General features: G+C 41.9%; 1 protein-coding gene across 2 annotated transcripts in view; it reads right to left on the bottom strand.

The window, feature by feature from the left end:
- The window catches only part of prmt8b (protein arginine methyltransferase 8b), a 62,369-nt gene that overhangs the window by 3,277 nt on the left and 37,635 nt on the right, over positions 1-21,457 (bottom strand). For both annotated transcript variants that reach the window (XM_043709828.2, XM_087996895.1), the window contains 7 exons: positions 15,278-15,433; positions 11,674-11,737; positions 10,779-10,921; positions 9,537-9,624; positions 8,824-8,939; positions 3,598-3,748; positions 2,405-2,526 (listed from right to left, as the gene is read on the bottom strand). In XM_043709828.2, the coding sequence (XP_043565763.2) occupies positions 2,405-2,526; positions 3,598-3,748; positions 8,824-8,939; positions 9,537-9,624; positions 10,779-10,921; positions 11,674-11,737; positions 15,278-15,433 (840 nt within the window). The remainder of the gene's footprint in view (positions 1-2,404; positions 2,527-3,597; positions 3,749-8,823; positions 8,940-9,536; positions 9,625-10,778; positions 10,922-11,673; positions 11,738-15,277; positions 15,434-21,457) is intronic.

Below are 21,457 nucleotides of genomic sequence, written 5' to 3'. Positions count from 1 at the left end.
GCATTTAGGGATGGGTATCAAATGCTGAACTCACCAGTAACACTCACAAACATGACAGAATAAAGAGAAAAAAAACATCATTTATAGTGTCCCCCATTTGAGCTGAGTTCATTTACCTTGGCCCCATGCATTCCTCTTTACAACTCTTTTATTAAAAAGTAAAATATTTCAATTATTATTGAAATATTCATTAATATTTTCACAGTATTAATGAAAGGTAACTGAGATGGGAAATTCATCTTTTCCAGTAATTGGTTACCTCATTTCTGTTGTGATTGGCAACAAATCCTGGAATTTCCCCTAACCCTGGTTTCACCCTTCGAAGATTGATTAATTTAATTTGAGGAAAGGCTGTCAATATGTAGGCAGCAGTATTGAAATAAGCTAGTAACTTGATTTTCTCCCTGTTACACGATTCCCTGCTTTTACAGGGAGAAAGTCAAGCAGCTGAAAGCTACGAAAACTCTCTGTATTTATTGTGACAAATGACAGGAGGATCTGCTTTGTTGCATTCTGTGGAAGTCAAGTTACTGTCAAAGATGTGCCGACTACAATCATTCAATCTCGGTGATGGGAAGGATAACTTGTCACAATGAAATCTCCATTAAAAATAGAAAACACAAGTAGTATTGCCAACTTCACTAAGTGGTGGTGACCGGTCTATTCACACAGAGAGTGGCTGCCATTCATTAATAAATAATGACTGCAGGCAACAGGTGCCTCAATCACTAAGAGCAGCAGCATCTTGTATTTGCATAGCGCCTTTAACACATTGCAATGACCCAAAGTGCTTCACTGGAGGGTCACAAAGAAAAATCTGACACCAAGCCTCATGGGTATTCGGACAGGTGACCAAAATGTTGGCCAAGGAGCAAGGCTACAAGAAACACGTTTAAAGAGGGGAAATCGGGTAGAGAGGCAAAGATGTTTTGAGAAGGAATTTCAGAGCTCCAGGCCCAGGGCAACTGATGGCATGGCTGCCACTGGTGGTCCAATCATAATCGGTGATGTTCATATGGCCAAAATTAGAGGAGAGCAGAAATCGCGGAGGGTTGTGCAGTTGGAACGGATTACAGAGATAGGAAAGAGAGGGGCCATGGAGAGATTTGAAAGTGTCTTTGTTCTTGTGGGTTACGAAGAAGGATTAAGAATCTGACGTGCTTAAAGGTAGATTCCATTTTTGTTCTCTTCATAAGTGTCAATTTCAAAATATTTTGCTGGGGCCCAGTTAGGTTTCAGCTGAAACTGAGGTGTACCCGGGCGAGACTCAGGCTACACTCAAGTCATTATGCACCAGGTACCTACAACATATAGTGCAACGCCAAGATTAACTCACAAAGATATGACCTTGAATTTTTGAATTGGGTCCCAGGTTGCTTGCTGAGAGGTTGGTCAGCAAAGGAGGCACATAGAGTTACAAACACAAGAAAGACTGTTAGCAATAAAACAAAACAGCGAATCTGAACTAAAGCCAAAGACAAACTGGAAGAACATAAATCTGGATGATGGGATGTTTAAACCCAGGATGGTTTTGATAGAGTGGATTAGGAGAGAGAGGCGGTAACTCTCCAAGGGGGAAGAGTAAAACTAGGTGCCATCAATACAAGATAGATGCTAATAATTCAAATCAGGAATCCAAAAGCAATTTCTCTGCCCAGTGCAAAAACCTAAGAAATTGAAGCAGGAGGAGACCATTCAGCCCATCAAGCATTGACAGATGCCCAATACTATTATGGCTGCTCTTGTGCTTCAGTCCAACTTCCCCACCTCTTTCTCTATCCCAAAACTGAGGTGTGTGGTGGGTATGCGGGACGGAGTCATAAATTGGGGAGGGGTTGCCATAAGTTAAAGGGGAGGAGACCCATAAATTGCAGGGCAAGGACAGGCCTAGAGAAGGGCGAGAATGTGGAACTGGATATTTCAGGAAGTTGTCAAGGCATTTGGAGGGAAGCTGGATAAGCATTTGAAGGAGAAGGGATACGGGCCAATGCTGACAAAGGTAAGAGAGGAGGGATTGGAGAAGTTTGAAGTGGAGGTGGACTGGTTGGGCCGAATGGCCTGTTTCTGCATAGTAATTCTGTGTAATCTGAAACTGTGCCTAGAGTGACATCTCCGAATTATTCACTGGATCATTTGGGGGTCACAGCTGCAGCAGGAGTCCATTTCTTACAGCAGCTGATTGGCCAGCCACATCAGGGCTATTAAGATTTAACCATTGAGTTGAATCACATGAGACTGGGCAAGAGGAGGTATTTCCTCTCCCTGAATAACAATGTTAAAGGAAAACAGATAAATACAACTAACACCAACTATTAATCATTAACCACAAAAGGACTTTGGAAACCACACTGAAAAGAGATGATCTTTCCATCATGCTTGTTCTAAGTGTTGTATTTTGACTTACATTGTTTTTTGCATTGGGATTCATTGCTATGGTTCCACAGATCTCTTCTCCCCGTTTCACAGTCAGGTAGTCTTCCAAATAAAATACAGTTTGTTTCCAATGTGTATATGGAGCATCAGGAGCTACAGAACAATTGCCAGTTAGTAAGACAATGATTCTACGTCAGCAATATTATGCTATTAATCTATGATTGTCTGATTCTATTAAAATGCTGTTAACAACCTAAAATGAAACACTCCCCAAATGTTTTAATATAAACTCCCCTGAGAGTCCAAACATCTATGAAACAATCACTATAATTTATTCTAACCAGACCAGACATTTTAAAGAAGGAGGACTTTCAGCCCACCATGTATTTACCTGTTACCCAGCATAATCCCATTGCCAGCTCTCAGCCCATAGCCTGGAGGTTAGAACATTTCAAATGCATGTCGAAATATTTTGTAATTAGCTTCCAATTTTCACTCATCTCTCACCTTCAGCTGGTCCATCTCTGACACTTAACTTCCCTTCCTCAGTTTCTCTACTTCCATTTGTGCAATAATTGACAAAGGAATTTGAGGAGACATGAGATGTTTCTTCCACTCAGGTTATATCTAAGATCTGGAAATGTAATACCTGACCTTTCAAAAGTCAATTGGATATATGTATTTTTTAAAATTCATTCAGAGGATGTGGGTATCTTTGGTTAGGCCAGCATTTGTTGGGCATTTCTAATAGCTCAGAGGGCAGTTAAAACTCATCACATTGCTGGGGGTCGGGAGTCATATATTTCTTTCCCTAAAGGACATAAGTGAACCAGATGGGTTTTTTCCTGCTAACAATGGTTTCATTGTCACCATTAGATCATTAATTCCAAATATTTTATTGAATTCCCCTTTCTGCCGTGAGGAAATTCAAACCCAGGTCCCCAGAATATGAGCTGAGTTTCTGGATGAATAATCTAGCGATAGTACCCCTAGGCCATTGTCTCCCATTTGAAGAGGATTAATAAGTAGGCAGATAGAGGAACAAAGTATGATGAGGGACTAATCTGTGCAACTCTTTCAAAGAGCCAGCATGTACACGATGGGCCAAATGTCTTCCTTCTGTGCTGTTAGACTCTATGATTGTATATGACAAAGAGTTAGTTACCTGGATCTTATGAGCACTCGAGATTCCAAAGTAAAGTAAGAATAGCTGTTGACATTTACCTGTAGAAAACCCAGTTTTCTTGTGACACTTTGTAAATTCGATGTTAAAGTACGTGACCAAAGCGTGAACGTATTCGTTTCGCTGAACTTGAAGACAGAATGTAGAGGTGAACGACAGGTCCTCGGTCTTCACATTGTAGATATCCACTTCCTAAATGGAGAAATCCCTCTGTTATTTCTCAACATCCCTCACCAACACCACTCCTCCCCACCCCCGTCGCAATATAAACCAAGTACTTTGTTGGCATTTTGCCCTCAAATTCTGGATTAGTGGGGCTGGAAAAGCACAGCAATTCAGGCAGCATCCGAGAAGCAGTAAAATCGACGTTTCGGGCAAAAACCCTTCATCTGGAATACCACAATTCCAGCAGTTATTTTCAGAGGGTCAGTTGAGGGGGGGTTGGAATGGATGGAGCTGAAGAATAAACAGAGAGGGATGTGCAGCCAAGGGGATGGAGTGCAGCTGAGGGAGGATGGGGAGCAGGAGATGGGGGAGTCTGGACATTGTGGGGGAGCCCCAGTTGTGAACTCAATGTGACTCCTTACTTAAATATGCTCCAGATAAGTGGCTGGGATTGAGATAGCTCAAGGATGGGGTATTTACATGAAGAGATTGACGTGGGCATGTTTGGAAGGGAGTGAGGGCAGTGGTGGGATGGTTGGGGAAGGGACAAGTGGCTGAGTCTCCTGAACGTCACAGAGTTTAGACAGTGTGTTCTTCCCTAATCTCTCAGCTCTCCCCTTCCCAGCGTAGTAGACACCCTGTTGAAGAAGATTTGTGCCAGACAGAAAGACCCACACATCATTCTCAGTGAATCGGAGGGGTGCCGACTTCAATCTGATTTGGAATTGTGGAAAGGAAAGATCACACATTACTTAATGAAAACTCAAAGTTGACACAGCACCTTAGCTTGAACAAGTTGGTAGGTATGTAACTATTCCTATACCTGCATCACCACAGAGCAGTGCGTGCTTCCTGCCCACTCCAGCATCTGAGTAACAAGTGAGTCTATTGCTGGACTCTGGGATAATTTATTTGCAGCTAAGAGTAGAAAGGAGACTCCAAGTTTATTTTGATGAAATTGGGTTTGAAGGTTTGAGCTATAGGGAGAGGCTGAGTAGGCTGGAGCTGTTTTCCTTGGCGTGTCAAATGCTGAGGGGTGACCTCATTAGAGATTTATAAAATCATGAGGGGCATAGATAGGGTATATAGACAAGATCTTTTCCCTGGGGTGGGGTAGTCCAGAACTAGAGGGCATAGGTTTATGGTGAGGGGGGAAAGATATAAAAGGGACCGTAAGGGGCAACTTTTTCACACAAAGGGTGGTGGGTGTATGAAATGAGCTGCCAGAGGAAGTGGTGGAGGCTGATACAATTACAACATTTAAAAGGCATCTGGATGGGTATATGAAGAGGAAGGGATATGGACCAAATGCTGGCAAATGGGACTAGATTAGGTTGGAATGTCAGGTCGGCATGGATGAGTTGGACTGAACGGTCTGTTTCCATGCTGTACATGTCTATGACTCTCTGCTACCTGTACACCAAGGGACATAAACCGGCAAGTATTCTAAATTATTTTTTTCATAGGGTGACGGTGACACAATTAATCCCCATCGTTAATTTCTCCTGAACAGAATGGCTTTCCTGAACTAAGGAAAGACATACTGGCAATGGAGGCAGTTCAGTAACACTCAGTGGGTTGATCCCACCCGTGGAGGGATTTTCTTATGAGGAGAGGTTGAATAGGTTGGGCCTCTACTCTTTGGAGTTTCACAGTGGACAATACCAGCAGCATGCCAGAACTTCAAGAATGTCAGGGGGTAGAGGTCAATGTAGCAGCCATCACTAAGGAGAAGGTGCTGGGGATGCTGAATGTTGATAAATAACCCTGACCAGAATTCTGAAGGATATACCTGAGGAGATTATGGAGACATTGTGATGATCTTTCAGGAATCACTGGAATCAGGAAGGATCCTGTAAGACTGAAAAATGGCTAATTCAACTCTCCTGTTTAAAAAAAAAGGGAGGCAGAAAACAGGAAACTCTAGGCCAGTTAGCCTGACCTTGATCGTTGGTAAGATTTTAGAGTTCATTATTAAGGATAAGATCATTGAATGCTTTGTAAGTGCATGGTAAAATAGTTAAAAATCTCACAACACCAGGTTATAGTCCAACAGGTTTAATTGGAAGCACACTAGCTTTCGGAGTGACGCTCCTTCATCAGATGGTAGTGGAGGGCTCAATCCTAACACAGAATTTATAGCAAAAATTTACAGTGTGATGTAACTGAAATTATACATTGAAAAATTGATTGTCTGTTAAGCCTTTCATCAGTTTGAATACCACGATAGTTTCACTTCTTTCATGTGTAAATCACAAATCCTTTTTTTAAAAGGTTGCATTCTCAGGTTAGCTGTTAACAATGGTGATAGCTAGACAATATGTTGAAGGTGTTAGCCTCCTGTGTTCTCTGTCTATGCCAATATGTTTAGATTGATTCTAATCTAAAAAGTGAGATAATGACCCACATGCACACATTTATTTTGTGGGGTGAATTTGTACTTGCAGGGTTACATTGGACTTTGCTCAAAAACTGCATGCATTCATGGAGAACTCTGAGCTCAAAAACTGCATGAATTCGTGTAAAACTCCATTATCTCACTTTTTAGATTAGAATCAATCTAAACATCATGGCATAGACAGAGAACACAGGGGGCCAACACCTTCAACATATTGTCTAGCTATCACCATTGTTAACAGCTAACCTGAAAATGCAACTTTTTAAAGAAAGGTTTTGTGATTTACACATGAAAGAAGTGAAACTATCATGGTATTTAAACAGATGAAAGGCTTAACAGACAATTAATTTTTCAATGTATAATTTCAGTTACATCACACTGTAAATTTTTGCTACAAATTCTGTGCGTTAGGATTGAGCCCTCCACTATCACCTGATGAAGGAGCGACGCTCCGAAAGCTAGTGTGCTTCCAATTAAACCTGTTGGACTATAACCTGGTGTTGTGTGATTTTTAACTTTGTACACACCAGTCCAACCCCGGCATCTCCAAATCATAGTAAAATAGGGCTGAGTCAGCACAGCTTTGTCAAGAGGAGGTCAGGCCTGAGGTTGGGCGGCAGGGTGGCTCAGTGGTTAGACTGCTACCTCTCAGGGTCCCAGGTTTGATTCCAGCCTTGGGTGACTGTCTGTGTGGAGTTTGCACATTCTCCCCGTGTTTGCGTGGGTTTCCTCCGGGTGCTCCGGTTTCCTCCCACAGTCCAAAGATGTGCAGGTCAGGCGAATTGGCCTTACCTAATTGCCCATAGGTGCATTAGTCAGAGAGAAATGGGTCTGGGTGGGTTACTCTTTGGAGGGTCGGTGTGGAATTGTTGGACCAAAGGACCTGTATCTAATCTAAAATCTTTGAGGAGGCAACAGACAAGTTAGACAAATGAGAGCCAGTAGACATGATCTATTTGGATTCCTAGAAAGCCTTTGACAAGATAAATAAGAGCCCATGGTATTCGGGGCAAGGTACTGGCATAGATAGAGGATTGACTGACTAGCAGAAGGAAGAGAGGCTCTTTTTCAGGATGGAATCTGGTAGCTAATGGAGTTCTGCAGGGGTCCGTGTTGGGACCCCAACATTCACGTTATACACTAACAATCTGAACAAAGCAACTTAGGGTGTTGTTGCTAGGTTCAAAGATGACACAAAGATCTGTGGAGGGACAAATAGTATGGAGAAAATGGGGAGGCAGCAGAAGGACTTGGGCAGACTAGGAGAGTGGGCAAAGAAGTGGCAGATGGAATACAACATAGGAAAGTGTGAGGTTATGTACTTTGGTAGGAAGAATAGAGCTGTAAACTATTTTTCAAATAGGGAAAGGCTTCAGAAATCTGAAGTACAGAGCAACTTGGGAGTCCTAATCCAGGATTCTCTTAAGGTTAACATGCATGTTCATTTGGCAGTTAGGAAGGTAAATGCAATGTTAACATTCATTTAAAGGGGGCTAGAATACAAAAGAAGAGATGTACTGCTGAGGCTGTATAAGACAATATTTGGAATACTGTGAACAGTTTTGGGCCCCCTATCTAAGGAAGGAGGTGATGGCCTTGGGGAAGATCCAGAGGAGGTTTACAAGAATTATCTTGAGGATGAAGGTCTCACCATGTGTGGTTGAGGACTCTAGGTCTGTACTCAGTGAAGTTTTTATCGGATACTGAAAGGCCTAGATAAAGTGGACTTGGAGAAGATGTTTCCACTAGTGGGAGAGACTAAAACCAAGGGCACAATCTTAGCGTGAAGAGACAACCCTTAGAACTTAGATGTAGGGGAATTTCTTCGCCAGAGGATGGTGTATCTGTGGAAATCATTGCTGCAGAAGGCTGTGGAAGCCAAGTCATTGAGTGTATTTAAGACAGAGACAGATAAGTTTTTAATTGGCCAGGGGATCAAGAGTTAAGAGGAAAAGGGAGGAGAATGGGTTTAAGATGCATATCAGCCATGATCAAATGATGGAGCAGATATGATGGACCAAATGACCTAATTCTCCTTATATATCTCATGGTCTTATGGAGTTTAGGAGAATGAAAGGAAACCTTAGTAAAGCATACAATTTATAGGGATTTGACCAGAGTAATGTAGAGAGGTTTCCCCTTCTGGGCAATTCTACATTCCAGAGGGCATAATCTCAAAACCGTGAGGAGGAGGATTTGTTTTCTCTTAGAGGTTAGTGAGTCTGTGGAATCGTTTAGCACACTTGACTGTTGAGGCTGGATCATTTAAGTTTATTCAGGCCTGAGACAATTAGCTTTCTCATCATGAAGGGAATCAAGGGTTAATGGGATAAGACAAGAAAATAGAGTTGAGGACTATCATTGAACTATGAACTTATTGAGTGGCAGAATAGATTCGATGGGCTGAATGGGTTGAACCAGACTGGGCAAAAATAGTAGATTTCCTTCCTAAAGAACATCAGTAAACTAACAATCAATGATAGTTGTCATGGTCACCATCACTTAATGAGATTGATATGCCAGATTTATTCATTAAATTTAAGTTCCACCAGTGGGATTTGAACCTGTGTCGAAAGAGTATTAGCATAGATTATTAGGCCAGTGATAGGAGCATTGGGCTAGTATAGGTTCCAGATTTAATAGATTCCATTAATGTTGTAGTTCTGATAACCAAACAGATTATTCCAAAAGAGGTTCACCACACCTTGATGAGACAAGCATTGGTCACAACTTGTTTAGGATCCACAATATCTACCAGAGGTTCCTTTATGGCAACGTTCCTGATGCACGTCATGTCAAAACCATAAACATTCTCCCACCCTATAAAAAAAGGAGGCGTCTAAAATTAAATCAATTTGTATAAATGATCAGAAAGCAAAGAGAGGAGACAACAACACACAGGGTTACTGGCACACCGAGGTAGACATGGTAGGGCATGTGGCAGCAGCAGGAATGAGGCAAGTATAGAGGCGGTCATAGAGGAGGAGGTGAGAGGCCTGGATACTACCCACTTGTAATGGGGTAGAGTCTTGCCACCAGTTGAGATCAAATTGTTTGCCAGATTGCAGTACAAGGGGTTAGGTTCTGATTGTGTGATAAACTAATGAACATGATCACAGGAAGTGATATGATGTTATGTGATCTTGACCCCATTTGCAGCCTCATGGCAAGATGAAGCCACAGTAAGATGTTGCTTAAAGTCAATGTTCCTCTTACCTCGGCAAACTCTGCACATAGTTTTGTTGCACTGCTAAAGAATAAGTCTATTACATGAACCATCTCCAGACATTAACAATGTGTAATGTTAGCCAGTGATGCAACCATGGAGATTGTAAAGAAAATCCAGATTCATGCCCTCAAATGAGATAATGAAACACAGGAGCTACGTGAATGCACAACATTCAGACATGATCTTACAGTGAATTTTGAAGTCCTTGTACTGTCGATCTTCAATGGCAACAATGTAAAGTGTGGCACGATCAGGGAACATCAGTCCTCCAGGTTTCTGTTGGTGAATTTTGGGGAAATGGGTCTCGTAATCTATTCACCTGATAAAGATATCACATTTTGAACTGCACATACAAAGGAGCATCCAACCTGCATCTGTTACACACTTTTACTGTTGCATACTCAACTGTCATTTCAGATTGATCAATCACTTCCTTGATCGATCCATGATCTTATGGATTATCTATGGTTTTGTGGCACAATAGTTGTATTCCTGCCTCTGAATCAGAATCTATAGAATCAAGTCCCATTGCTAGAACCTGACTGTCACATAAAGTACTTTCATGATGCAGCTAACCAATCCTTCTGATGTATGTAAACAGAAGAGATTCTTTATGGATAGAAATGGATAGAGTAGGTGGCACGATGGCTCAGCGGTTAGCACTGCTGCCTCACAGCGTCAGGGACCTGGGTTTGATTCCAGCCTCGGGCGACTGTTTGTGTTGCTTGCACATTCTCCCTGTATCTGCCTGGGTTTCCTCCCACAGTCTAAAGATGTGCAGGTTAGGTGAATTGGCCATGCTAAATTGTCCACAGTGTTCAGGAATGTTTAGGTTAGGAGCATTAGTCGGGGTAAATATAGGGTAGGGGAACGGGTCTGGGTGGGTTACTCTTCGGAGGGTTGGTGTGGACTCGTTGGGCCAAATGGCCTGTTTCTACACTGTAGGGATTCTATGATGAAACAGAAGCCACTACTATCATGGCCCATAGCTCTAGGCTGCAACACTCTGACATTTGATAAGAATCACTTTCTGAATAGCGCATGCAGCCTTTCAGGGGATATAAAGGATCCCATGGCTCTACTTTAAAGAATGGCATGGGTGTTCTCCACGATATCATAATTAATTTCTATCCCTCAATCAACAGCACAGAAAACTGGATTGTCTGGCCTTTCTCTCACTGCAGTTTGTGGGAGCTTGCTGGTTGTAAACTGGTTACGTGACTCCAGTTGATAACATTCAGTAATTGGCAAAGGTGCATTGAGACATCACGTGGTAATGAAAGGCACTGTCCTTTTCTTTCCAACATTTTAATGCCCAATTTCATTTTAGCATATTTAGCGCTGATCACACCAACGTTCAATAATCCTATTTGTAATACAATGCAAAAGCAACAGTTTCTTCTGAAAAATACAAGATGCGGTGCACTTACCAGCCACTTATCCCTTGCAAAAATAACTGTATTAAGCATTGATTCATAGAAGAGGCTGTAGCCCATCCATTCACTGATTATAATGTCAACTTTATCCACGGGCAGTTCAACTTCCTCCACTTTACCATTAAATATTGTGATTACTGTAAAACATTTCATGCAATTCTCTGATTAGTTGAAAAAGACAGGTTTTGTTTCATTTTTCAAAATGTATTCTTTCATGACAAGTGGCAAGATATGGCATTTGTTTCCCATTCCTAAATACCCTTGAACTGAGTGACTTGCTTGGTCATTTCAGAGGGCAGGTAGAAATCAAACAGGTCTGGAGACCCATTTAGGCCAGACCGGGTAAGCATAGCAGATCATCTTCATTTCACCAAATGGACTTTGGTGAGCCAGATAGGTCTTTACAAAAATAAGTCTAACTTTCAATAACTGAATTTAAATTCCAACAAATGCCTCAGTGGGATTTGAACCAATGTCCCCACACTAACAGCTGGGGCCTCTGGATTACTAATCCAGTGACATTACAACTACACCAGTACCAGCACAGGCTGGTATCAGTTTTAATAGAATGTATTTTCCCAGTCACAGTTAGCACAACATAGGAATACAGACAAACAAAATTACCATTGAATATAAATTAAATTAAAAATCAGCTCTTCAGGACACAATACATCTTTTATGAGATGATTCTCTTTCAATTTAAAATTAAAAGACCTTGCAAAATATTTGATGACAAAATATACTATTTAAAGTCTTTAAATTAAGAAGGGAAAATAATCTCTAATTAACCCTCTGATTGATGCAAAAAATTATGAAATTATTTAGGTCATTTCAATGAAATAGCTCAATGTATTTGTAGATATATAATTGTGTTTGTTAATTCGCTTACTGTTGTCCAAGTGGTTTGCCTTGATGATCTTCTCAGAATAATCACAAATACTGGAGCATTCAATCTGATGTGTTAAGAGAAAGACAAAGTATGAACCTGTGAGCACTGAAATATATCTCTGCATTGTACTGATTTTAGAACAGGTAATTATACCTGTGACTTCAAAGATAGCGCCACTCATGTCCATAGCAACAAGAGTGGTTTTTAAAGTTTGTAATCATCGCTTGGCCAACAGTGAGTGTGAGTAAATCAGGCCAACATTGGCAGCTTTGATTCAGTTCAGCTCTGCCTGAGACTGCATGTATCAGGCATCTCAAAGAGAAGCAATGAAACAAAGAAAATAGGTATCTGAGGCAGTCTGGCCCTTTAAGCCTGCTTTGTAATTCAATGTGATCATCCATTTCGTATCTTGTTCCTGTTTTCCAAACCCTTATCCCAAAGAGCTATATCTAACTCCTTCTTGAAAATATTCAATGCTTTGGCTTCAACCATTTTCTGCAGCAAAGAACTCGACAGGCTCCCTACTCTCTGGGTGAAGAGATTTTTCCTCATCTCAGTTCTAAATGGCGTGCCCTGTTTGCTTAGACTTTGATCCCTTGTTCTGGTCATCAGGAGCATCTTTCCTGCTTTTATTCTGTATAGTCCTGTTAGAATTTCATATGTTACTTTGAGATCCCCCTTTCATCTTCTAAACTTTGGTGAATTTAACCAATCTAGTGTCTCGCAGTTCCATCATCCCAGGACTCTGTCTGGTAACCCTTTGTTTCCATAGTCAGACCATCCTTCCTCAGAGAAGGAAACCAAAACTGTGCACAATGCTCGAGGGGTGATCTCACCAAGGCCCAATACAATTGCAGAAAGACATCCCTACTCTTCAACACTATCCTCTCGCTATGGAGGCCAACATACCATGCTTACCTTCAGTGATTGGCGTATGAGGACATCCAGGTCTCCTTGCACCCCCCATTTTAAACCTCTGCCATTCGCATATTAATCCACATTCCTCTTTTTGCTATCAAAGTAGATAACCTCACATTTATCCACATTAAACAGCATCTGCCTTGCATTTGCCCACTCACTTGTCCACATCATACTGAAGCATCTCTAAATCCTCCTCACGGCTCCCCTGCCCACACAGCGTTCTGTTGTTTGCAATCTTGGAGACATTACACTTAATTCCTTCATCTAAATCATTAAATATATTGTGAATACCTGGTGTTGAAGCACTGATCCCTGCAGAATCCCACTAGTCATTGCTATGCCAATCTGACAAAGTTCTGATATTCCTATAATCATGAGGGGCATGGATAGGATAAATAGGCAAAGTCTTTTCCCTGGGGTGGGGGAATCCAGAACTAGAAGGCATAAGTTTAGGGTGAGAGTGGAAAGATATAAAAGGGACCTAAGGGGCAATTGTTTCACGCAGTGTATGGAATGAGCTGCCAGAGGAAATGGTGGAAGCTACTACAATTGAAACATTTAAAAGGCATCTGGATGGGTATATGAATAGGAAGGGTTTGGAGAGATATGGGCCAGGTGCTGACAGGTGGGACTAGATTGGGTTGGGATATCTGGTTGGCATGGACGAGTTGGACCGAAGGGTCTGTTTCAGTGCTGTACATCTCTATGACTCTATGCTGTGCTCTGTCTGTCAACCAGCTCTCTTTCCATGTCAGTACACGATCCTCGATTATTAATTGGGGAATGGAACTGATGTGTTCTTTCAGTGTGTAAATGCAAATACAGGGCTGGGTATGGAGCAAACCATGGTGTTTTGTCATTAGGACTGAGGGAAGGAGCAATTTCTTCACTCAAGGGAGGTGTGAATCACTGGAACTCTATACCCTGCAGCTGTGAATTGCAATATTAAGCACAATCAAGGCTGAAATTGACAATTTTATCCCTCAGAGAACGAAGGAATAAGAGGATAGGGCAGGGAAGTGGAATTGAAGGCCCAGAATAGCCAGGTTGATATAATTATCTTCTGGATTAGAGTGGTGCTGGAAGAGCACAGCAGTTCAGGCAGCATCCAAGGAGCTTCGAAATCGAAGTTTCGGGCAAAAGCCTTACCGAGGATGATATAATTAGCTGAGCAAGCTTGATGGTCCATACCAGCTCCTCATGCTCCAATTTCTAATGTTCTTATATGATCTCGCAATCTGAGTCAGGGACCCAGGATGTATACCAACAAAGAGAATCAGTAAATGCTGTCTATTACTGTTCTTTGTTCATGTACTTGATTGATTGCCAACTTGTTCTCCTGTGGACTGACACCATCCAGATCTAGAGACAAATTTGTCATCTTTAACCTGAGATAGTTTTGGAGGTATACAAATTATGATCTGATGCTTCATTGCATAGTCAGAGACGGGAAGTGGTGTAACCCCTCCATCCCTGTTGTCCTAGACCAACCTGGGCTGATAATGTTTCAGAGGCACTACTGCATCAGCTGTCCATTTACATCCCCCCCACCTGCATTCCAGTTTCTACCAATAACACCCAATGCCAACATTAACCAACCCTCACCCATGCATGGTGAGGTTTTAATGAGGGAAGGAAAAACTTTCCATGGAAATTTGAATTAAATGAAACAGTGTAAAGCAGTAGAACTTTTCTCATCCTTTACTTCCTCACCTTTTCTCTCTTCTATATTGAAACAACCTGTCAGGCAGAACTACAACTTCACTGGTGCCAGATCAACCCTTTGCAATTTTAGTCACAGCAAAGAAAATTCACCGTCCGTGTTTTCAAACCCCTCCCTATCTCTGTAAGCTCCTGCAGACTTACAACTCTCCAAGATCTCTGCGCTCCTCCAATTCTGGCCTCCTGAGCATTCCTGTTTGTAATCGTGCCACCATTGGTGGCTGTGCCTTCAGATATCTGAACCCTAAGCTCTTGAATTGCACCTCTCCATCCTGAAACCTCTCCGTCTCTCTACCTAAATCACTCTGTCAGCCTCTCTCCTCCAAGAAGGTACTTCTTTCAGCCCACTTCTGTGACCAACTCTTGACCATCTAAATTCCCTCTTGTGACTTGATGTCTAACTTAACTTTCTGATGCCCCATGTATAAACATAGAAAATAGGGGCAGGAGTAGGCCATTTGCTCCACCATTCAATACCATTATGTTTGATCATACAACTAAGCACCTTCTTCCCATTATCTCCCCGTACCCTTTAATCTCTTTAGTCCTAAGAACTATATCTAACTGCTCCTTTAAAGCATGTTTAGGCCTCAGCATGAAACTCCTTGTGTTCTATTGTGCACTATATAAATACAATTTGTTATTATTGATCTGCAGATCTGCACAAGTGACGGAAGAGTCAGTTCCAAACTGGTCCAGTTCTTACTGGAGCTGAGATGCTGGGACTGTAATTTCGAGTCATAACCATTGGCAGCTGTTGTCAATCCCTTATGCAGGAGTCACTTGTTAGTGTGCTGATCAGCTAACAATGTAGACAGGGTTAAAGTCGGATGAGTTGTTCCATATTGAATCGGGCGGGGGGTTCATGCACTGGTGCCGCTTGTCATTACACAGGTTAGTTCATGATGGGTACTTCTAAACAGAGTTGACAAAAGATGCACAATCATTGTGAAGAACATACCCCAAACACTTTCCTGGCTCCAGCTCTGGCTGCAAACATTGCTAAAATCCCAGTTCCACTTCCCACATCCAGCACAATTTTGTCCTTAAACACATGCTTGTTGTGGTAGACAGAATTCCTGTATGTTAATGTTCGGATTTCATCCTTTAACATTTCCTGTAATTGAAATATACAAATAGCTGATTATTTTCGCTTTTCCATCACATTATGAGAGAACCTGTGAAGAAGAGCATGCCTGATTTAAACAAAATACAGATTAATAATTCTCAATGTGAAAAAAATGAGGACATACAAAAGAAGTTGTGGTTATTTTAATTTTTAAGGATGTGTGGAGCACACATATAAATCCACACAGACACACTCCCACACCCACACACACTAATTCCCATGATAGTCCTAACCGATCCAGTGTCTGTTCATACATCAGTCCTGTCATCCCAGGAATCAGTCTGGTAAACTTTTGTTTCATTCCCCCTCCACAGCCAGAACATCCTTCCTTAATAAGGAGACCAAAACTGCACACAATGCTCCAGGTGTGATCTCAGCAAGGCCCTGTACAATTGCACAAAGACATCCCTGCTCCTGTGCTGAAATCATTTTGGTATGAAGGCCAACCATACCACTTGCCTTCTTCATCACTTGCTGCAGCTACATGCTGTCAATGACTGGAGTGCAAGGATATCGTGTTCTCAATGCACCTCCCTTTCTCAATCTATCACCATTCAGATAATAACCTGCCTTTGTATTTTTGCTACCAAAGTAGATAATCTCACAAGTATCTACATTATATTTCACCTGCCAAACATTTATCCACGCACTCAATATGTCCAAATAACAATGAAGCATCTCTGCTTCCTCCTCACAGTTTCCCAGTCCACATTGGGTCTCCAAATGAACAATTCCCCCAATATTGCTCTGCTGCCTTCTGCCCCCTGCACATTCCTCCTTTTGCAAATCATAATACCTTGTGAAAGCCTCCATTGAAACTACCTCCATCCACAGCGAGGTACAGTGTAACCAGCACATTGACACAGTGTAACCCTGAATATGTGAACAGGATTATTCTAAGTCAAACATGTGTTTAACATAACACTATTTCCTGAACATCTGCACATTATCTAATTCCATCATTGCTGTTATCACCTTAAGGAATGATTATCTTTGGCTTTCTGTAGGTCACCTTGAAATGAAATAGCAAAGTTTGCAAAGTTGATGTCATTTTCCCTAAAAGCCTGTTCTTCTTGTTCCAGGCCCATTTATTGCCGTCAAGATCCCTAGGTGGAAAACCGCTGGAGATCTACAGAGAAGTGGAGCTTAAGGCAGCAACAGGAGTTACAATGAGCTTTGTGAGAAATGCATGGGGATAAAGATGTGCTAAATTCATACAGGTCGCATAGGGCCAAATTCAGTCATGATGGGTGGCAGTGGGAATATGATAATTGGCCTCAGTGCTGCAGCTGCAGAGGAGGAAGAATAAGCCAATGTTCTCAGTTCCAATCAATGTTTACTCAAATATGTACACTGGGAAAAAGCACAAATGACTGCTTCCTGCAGTGGAGAAAACTCCATTAATTTATGCTTTATTAACTTCCATGCAATAGGAGTACACTCTTGTTAATCATCAAATTTTAACAAGTAAATTGTGTAATGGACAACAACACTATATAAGTACCACCATCAGATACTTAAGTGAAATTGCGTAAAACGAACACTTTGTTGCAAGTGCTGATGTTTACAGAGACCAATCTGCACTGGGACTGACTAATTCAAAACTGGGTCACCGATCCTGGGATTAACAAAGAAAAACTTCATTTGGGATCGTAAAGTTATTGTGGTGGGAGAGGGATATTGTGGGGGGTTACTGCAAGGGTCTATACTAGATTTCTCAGCTGACGGACTTGGTGGGTCTCTCCATTGTAGTTATGCATTCTGGTATTTAGCGTTTTTACTATATCCCTAGCCCTCATTTTTGGTTCTTGAAGATAAACTAAATACTTGATACCAATCACAGAATCCAAACTGTGATGCTTGTGACCAAACCAGTCCAAGCTCTTTAACTGCATATGCAATCAGGAGAGTGTGATGTATGAGTGGATGGGGAACAGTAATGAACAAAATGGGATTATTCCTCTCGCTCAGTAGTTCCAATGAATGTGAAAACAGCAATCAACACAGCTTGGAGAACCTAAGGCCCCAATCCAAGACAATCATGTTTTGGGTAGCCAGAATTTGAGTACTGACTGATTACCAAGACACTGGAAAGGGACCAATGGCTCAATGTACACATTACATACTGCTGCCCCTCTGTTAGTACCTGTGAACCACTCTGGGGAAGCTTAGTAGCAGGCTGAAGTCAGAGAGAGATTTACTGAACTCTTGCGAGATTTCAGTTCTCCCAGAAACAGCAGTTTCAATACTGAACAAACCTCTAGCTTGTTGGCAACAGAGCCTTACTCTCTGAGTTTTATGACACAATGCTGAGGGCCTATCAGCCACTAAGTGAAAGTTCATTGAATAACATGCCACCAAAATGTGGGTATCAGTAAAAGACTCAGGAACCAGGAATCTCAGAATCATTACGGTGCAGAAAGAGGCCATTTGGCCCATCCTGTCTGCACTGGCTTTTCAAATGAGCACCATGACTCAACTATGACCCTGCCTTGTCCCTTTAACCATGCACACTGTTGCTATCCAAACAATCATTGATTGCCTCTACCTTCCACCACATTTCCAGGGAGTGGACTCTAGACCTGAACCACTCGCTGTGTTACGCAAGGTTTCCCCCACAGGTTGATGTCAGCTTTCACTCAGTATTTTGATAAAATCTGGATCACGTCTTGTTCTATTATGATATTATCTTGTTCTATTGTCTATTCCGACCCTCACTAGTAAACAGGCTGTGAAATGTAAGTTAGAATTCAGTATGCAAGAAATCACAATCGAACCCGAAATACACAAAGAATGTGCTTCTCTCCAGGGCCACTTACTGTCAGCTTCATGTAGAATAGGTTGACAAGAATTGACTTTCTATTCTCCATTAGCACAGTGTATTCCTTCTTTCAAACTCAGCCCCAGGTACATTTCAGTGTGGGCACAGTCAGCTATTAGCACAGAACATCATGTGAATTGTTCAATGTTCTGCTTTGCTCTGTTGACTAATGACAAACTGAGCTGGGAGCCATATGCATGCACAGATTGACTAGAGTGGTATTTGGAACTGCATTACCTATTATTAACTGAACACTTGCACTTCATTGTGTTTAATGAATGGGCTTGCTAATGCATAGCATTTGAATCACAGATAATGCTGAACAGTTGGATCATTCAGACTGAAGGTAGAGGTCCATATGGTAAGGGAGGGCCAAAGATTAAACGGCAAAGTGGAAGGTAACACAGGCTGATGGTTCAGTGAAGGCTGTTTCCCGTTAGACAGAACACAAAACACTGTAGGTCACCTAAAAACACTTTCAACTGGGAACAAATGATCATTAGACATCAACAGAAACAGAAATGTTGGCCAGGGAACATCATTCCGCCATGGTCCCACACTAACATTTCTGTCACAGGCCTGCTGAAGTGTTCCACTGAGCCTCAGCGCAAGCTCAATAAACAATTTTCGGCTTGGTGACCGTGCAGCCTCTGGGTCTCAACATTGAGTTCAATAACTTTAGAGTCAGGATCCAGTCTTCCTTGATTTTTTTAATCAACCCCCACACCCTGGTTCTGTGATGATTTGGGTTTCTTTTAGCAGTCACGCATTCCCACATGCTCTGAGACCCGTTATCACATTGGTATGAGTTGCATTCAGTACAGCTAACCCATCTTTCCTACTCTTAGCTCTAATTATCACAATCCTGAAGAAGGGTTACACCCGAAACATTGACTTCTCCATCTTCTGAGGCTGCCTGGCTTGCTGTGTTCTTCCAGCCTCCTGCTTGCTGACCTTATTATCAATTATTCAGCTTTTCTTCTGTCCTGGCCTGCTTTCCATTATCTCCTTATTTACTCACCCTTTTCATATATCTCTCTGTCTCACTGGGTTCCATCTCCACCCATCTATTCACCTCTCCCATTCACCACTCCCTAACTTCAGGTTCAGCATAAATACCACATTTTCCCAGTTGCTATCAGTTCTGATGAAGAGATACCAGACTTGAAACATGAAGTCTGCTTTCTTCCCACAGATGTTGCCAGACCTGCTGAGTTTCCCCAGCGATTTCTGTTTTTGTGTCAGATCTCCAACACCTGCAGTTCTTTGTTTTATGATTAGACATTAATCTATTCACGGTAAGAGGGAAAATCAGCAGTCTACACTATCACCTGAAATACAATGGTTATATTCTGCTGTGCTCCTCACACTCTGGGCAAGTTTTCTATCATCATTGAAGAGTCTGCTGGTGATGAAGTTGAGTCAATGTTGGCTCTTTCTACTCTTATCCTTAAAGGACGTTCAACACTTCAAATGTTGCTGTTCTTGTTCCTCAAGTACGTTGTTTCTCTTTCCACAGTTGCTATGAGACCTGCTGAGTATTCCCAGCATATTCTATTTTTATTCAGATTTCCAGTATCTGCAGTAATTTATGTATAGAGTCAAAGAGTCATATAGCAGACCCTTCAGTCCAACCAGTCCATGCCAACCATAATCCCAAACTAAACCAGTCCCACCTGTCCACACTTGGTCCATATCCCTCCAAACATTTTTTGTTCATGGACTTATCTAAACATTTTTTTAATGTTGTAACTGTATCCACATCCACAACATTCCACACACAAACCACTCTCTGTGTTAAAAAATATTCCCCTCATGTCTTTTTAAATCTTTCTCCTCTCATCTTAAAAATATACCCCCTAGTCTTGAAATCCCCCACTGTAGGGAACTGACACCTGCCATTCATCTTATCTATACCGTTCATTATTTTATAAACATCCATTAGGTCATGTCTCGACCTCATACACTCCAGTGAAAAAGTTCCCAGCCCATCCAACCTCTCCTTATAACCCACGCCCTCGATTCCCAGCAACATTGTGGTAAATCTCTTCTGAACCCTCTCCAGCTTAATAATATCCTTCCTATAAGAGGGAGAGCAGGACTGGACACAGTACTCCAGAAGAGGCTTCACCAACATCCTGTACAACCTCAACATAATGTCCCAACTCCTATACTCAAAGGCCTGAGCAATGAAGGCAAATGTGCCAAACACCTTCTTAACCATCCTGTCTACCTGTGATGCAAACTTCAAAGAATTATGTACCTGAAACCCTAAATCTCTCTGTTCTACAACACTGCCCAAGGCCCTACTTTTAATGGTGTAAGTCTTAGAGTCATAGAGCTCTACAGCACAGAAATAAACCCTTCAGTCTCAATCATCCATGCTGACCAGATATCCTAAAAAAATCTAGTCCCATTTGCCAGCATTTGGCCCATATCCCTCTGATCCCTTCCTATTCATATACCCATCCAGATGCCTTTTAAATGTTGTAATTGTACCAGCCTCCACCACTTCCTCTGGCAGCCCACATGCACAACCTGCTGCAAGAGAAAGTTGCCACTTCATTCCCTTTTAAATCTTTCCCCTTTCACCCTAAACCTATGTCCTCTAGTTTTGGATTTCCCTCATCCTGGGAAAAACACCTTGTCTATTTACTCTATCCATGCCCCTCGATAAGACCACCCCTCAAATTCCGACACTCTAGAGAAAACAGCTCCACCTATTCAGCCTCTCCCTATAGCTCAAACCCTCCAACCCTGGCAACATCCTTGTAAATCTTTTCTGAACCTTATCAAGTTTCACAACATCCTTCTGATAGAAAGGAGACCAGAAATGCATGCAACATTCCAATAGTAGCCTAACCAATGTCCTGTACAGCAGGAACATGACCTCCCAACTCCGATACTCAATTCCAAATAAAGGCAAGCATACCAAATGCCTTCTTCACTATCCTGTCCACCTGTGACTCCATTTTCAAGGAAGTATGAACCAGCACTCTAAAGTCTCTTTGTTCAGCAACACTCACTAGGACCTAACCATTAAGTGTAGACGTCCTGCCCTGATTTGCCTTTCCAAAATGCAGCACCTTGCATTTATCTAAATTAAACTCCATCTACCACTCTTCGGCCCATTGGTCCATCTGATCAAAACCCCATTGTACTCTGAGGTAACCTTCTTCATTGTCTACTAC

This window comes from Chiloscyllium plagiosum, unplaced genomic scaffold (assembly GCF_037043375.1).
Source record: "Chiloscyllium plagiosum isolate Xiang-an unplaced genomic scaffold, Cpla_swu_hap1 HiC_scaffold_19, whole genome shotgun sequence".
Taxonomy (NCBI): domain Eukaryota; kingdom Metazoa; phylum Chordata; class Chondrichthyes; order Orectolobiformes; family Hemiscylliidae; genus Chiloscyllium; species Chiloscyllium plagiosum.
Note: the sequence above shows the minus strand (reverse complement) of the source record. Positions and strands in the feature narration are given on the sequence as shown.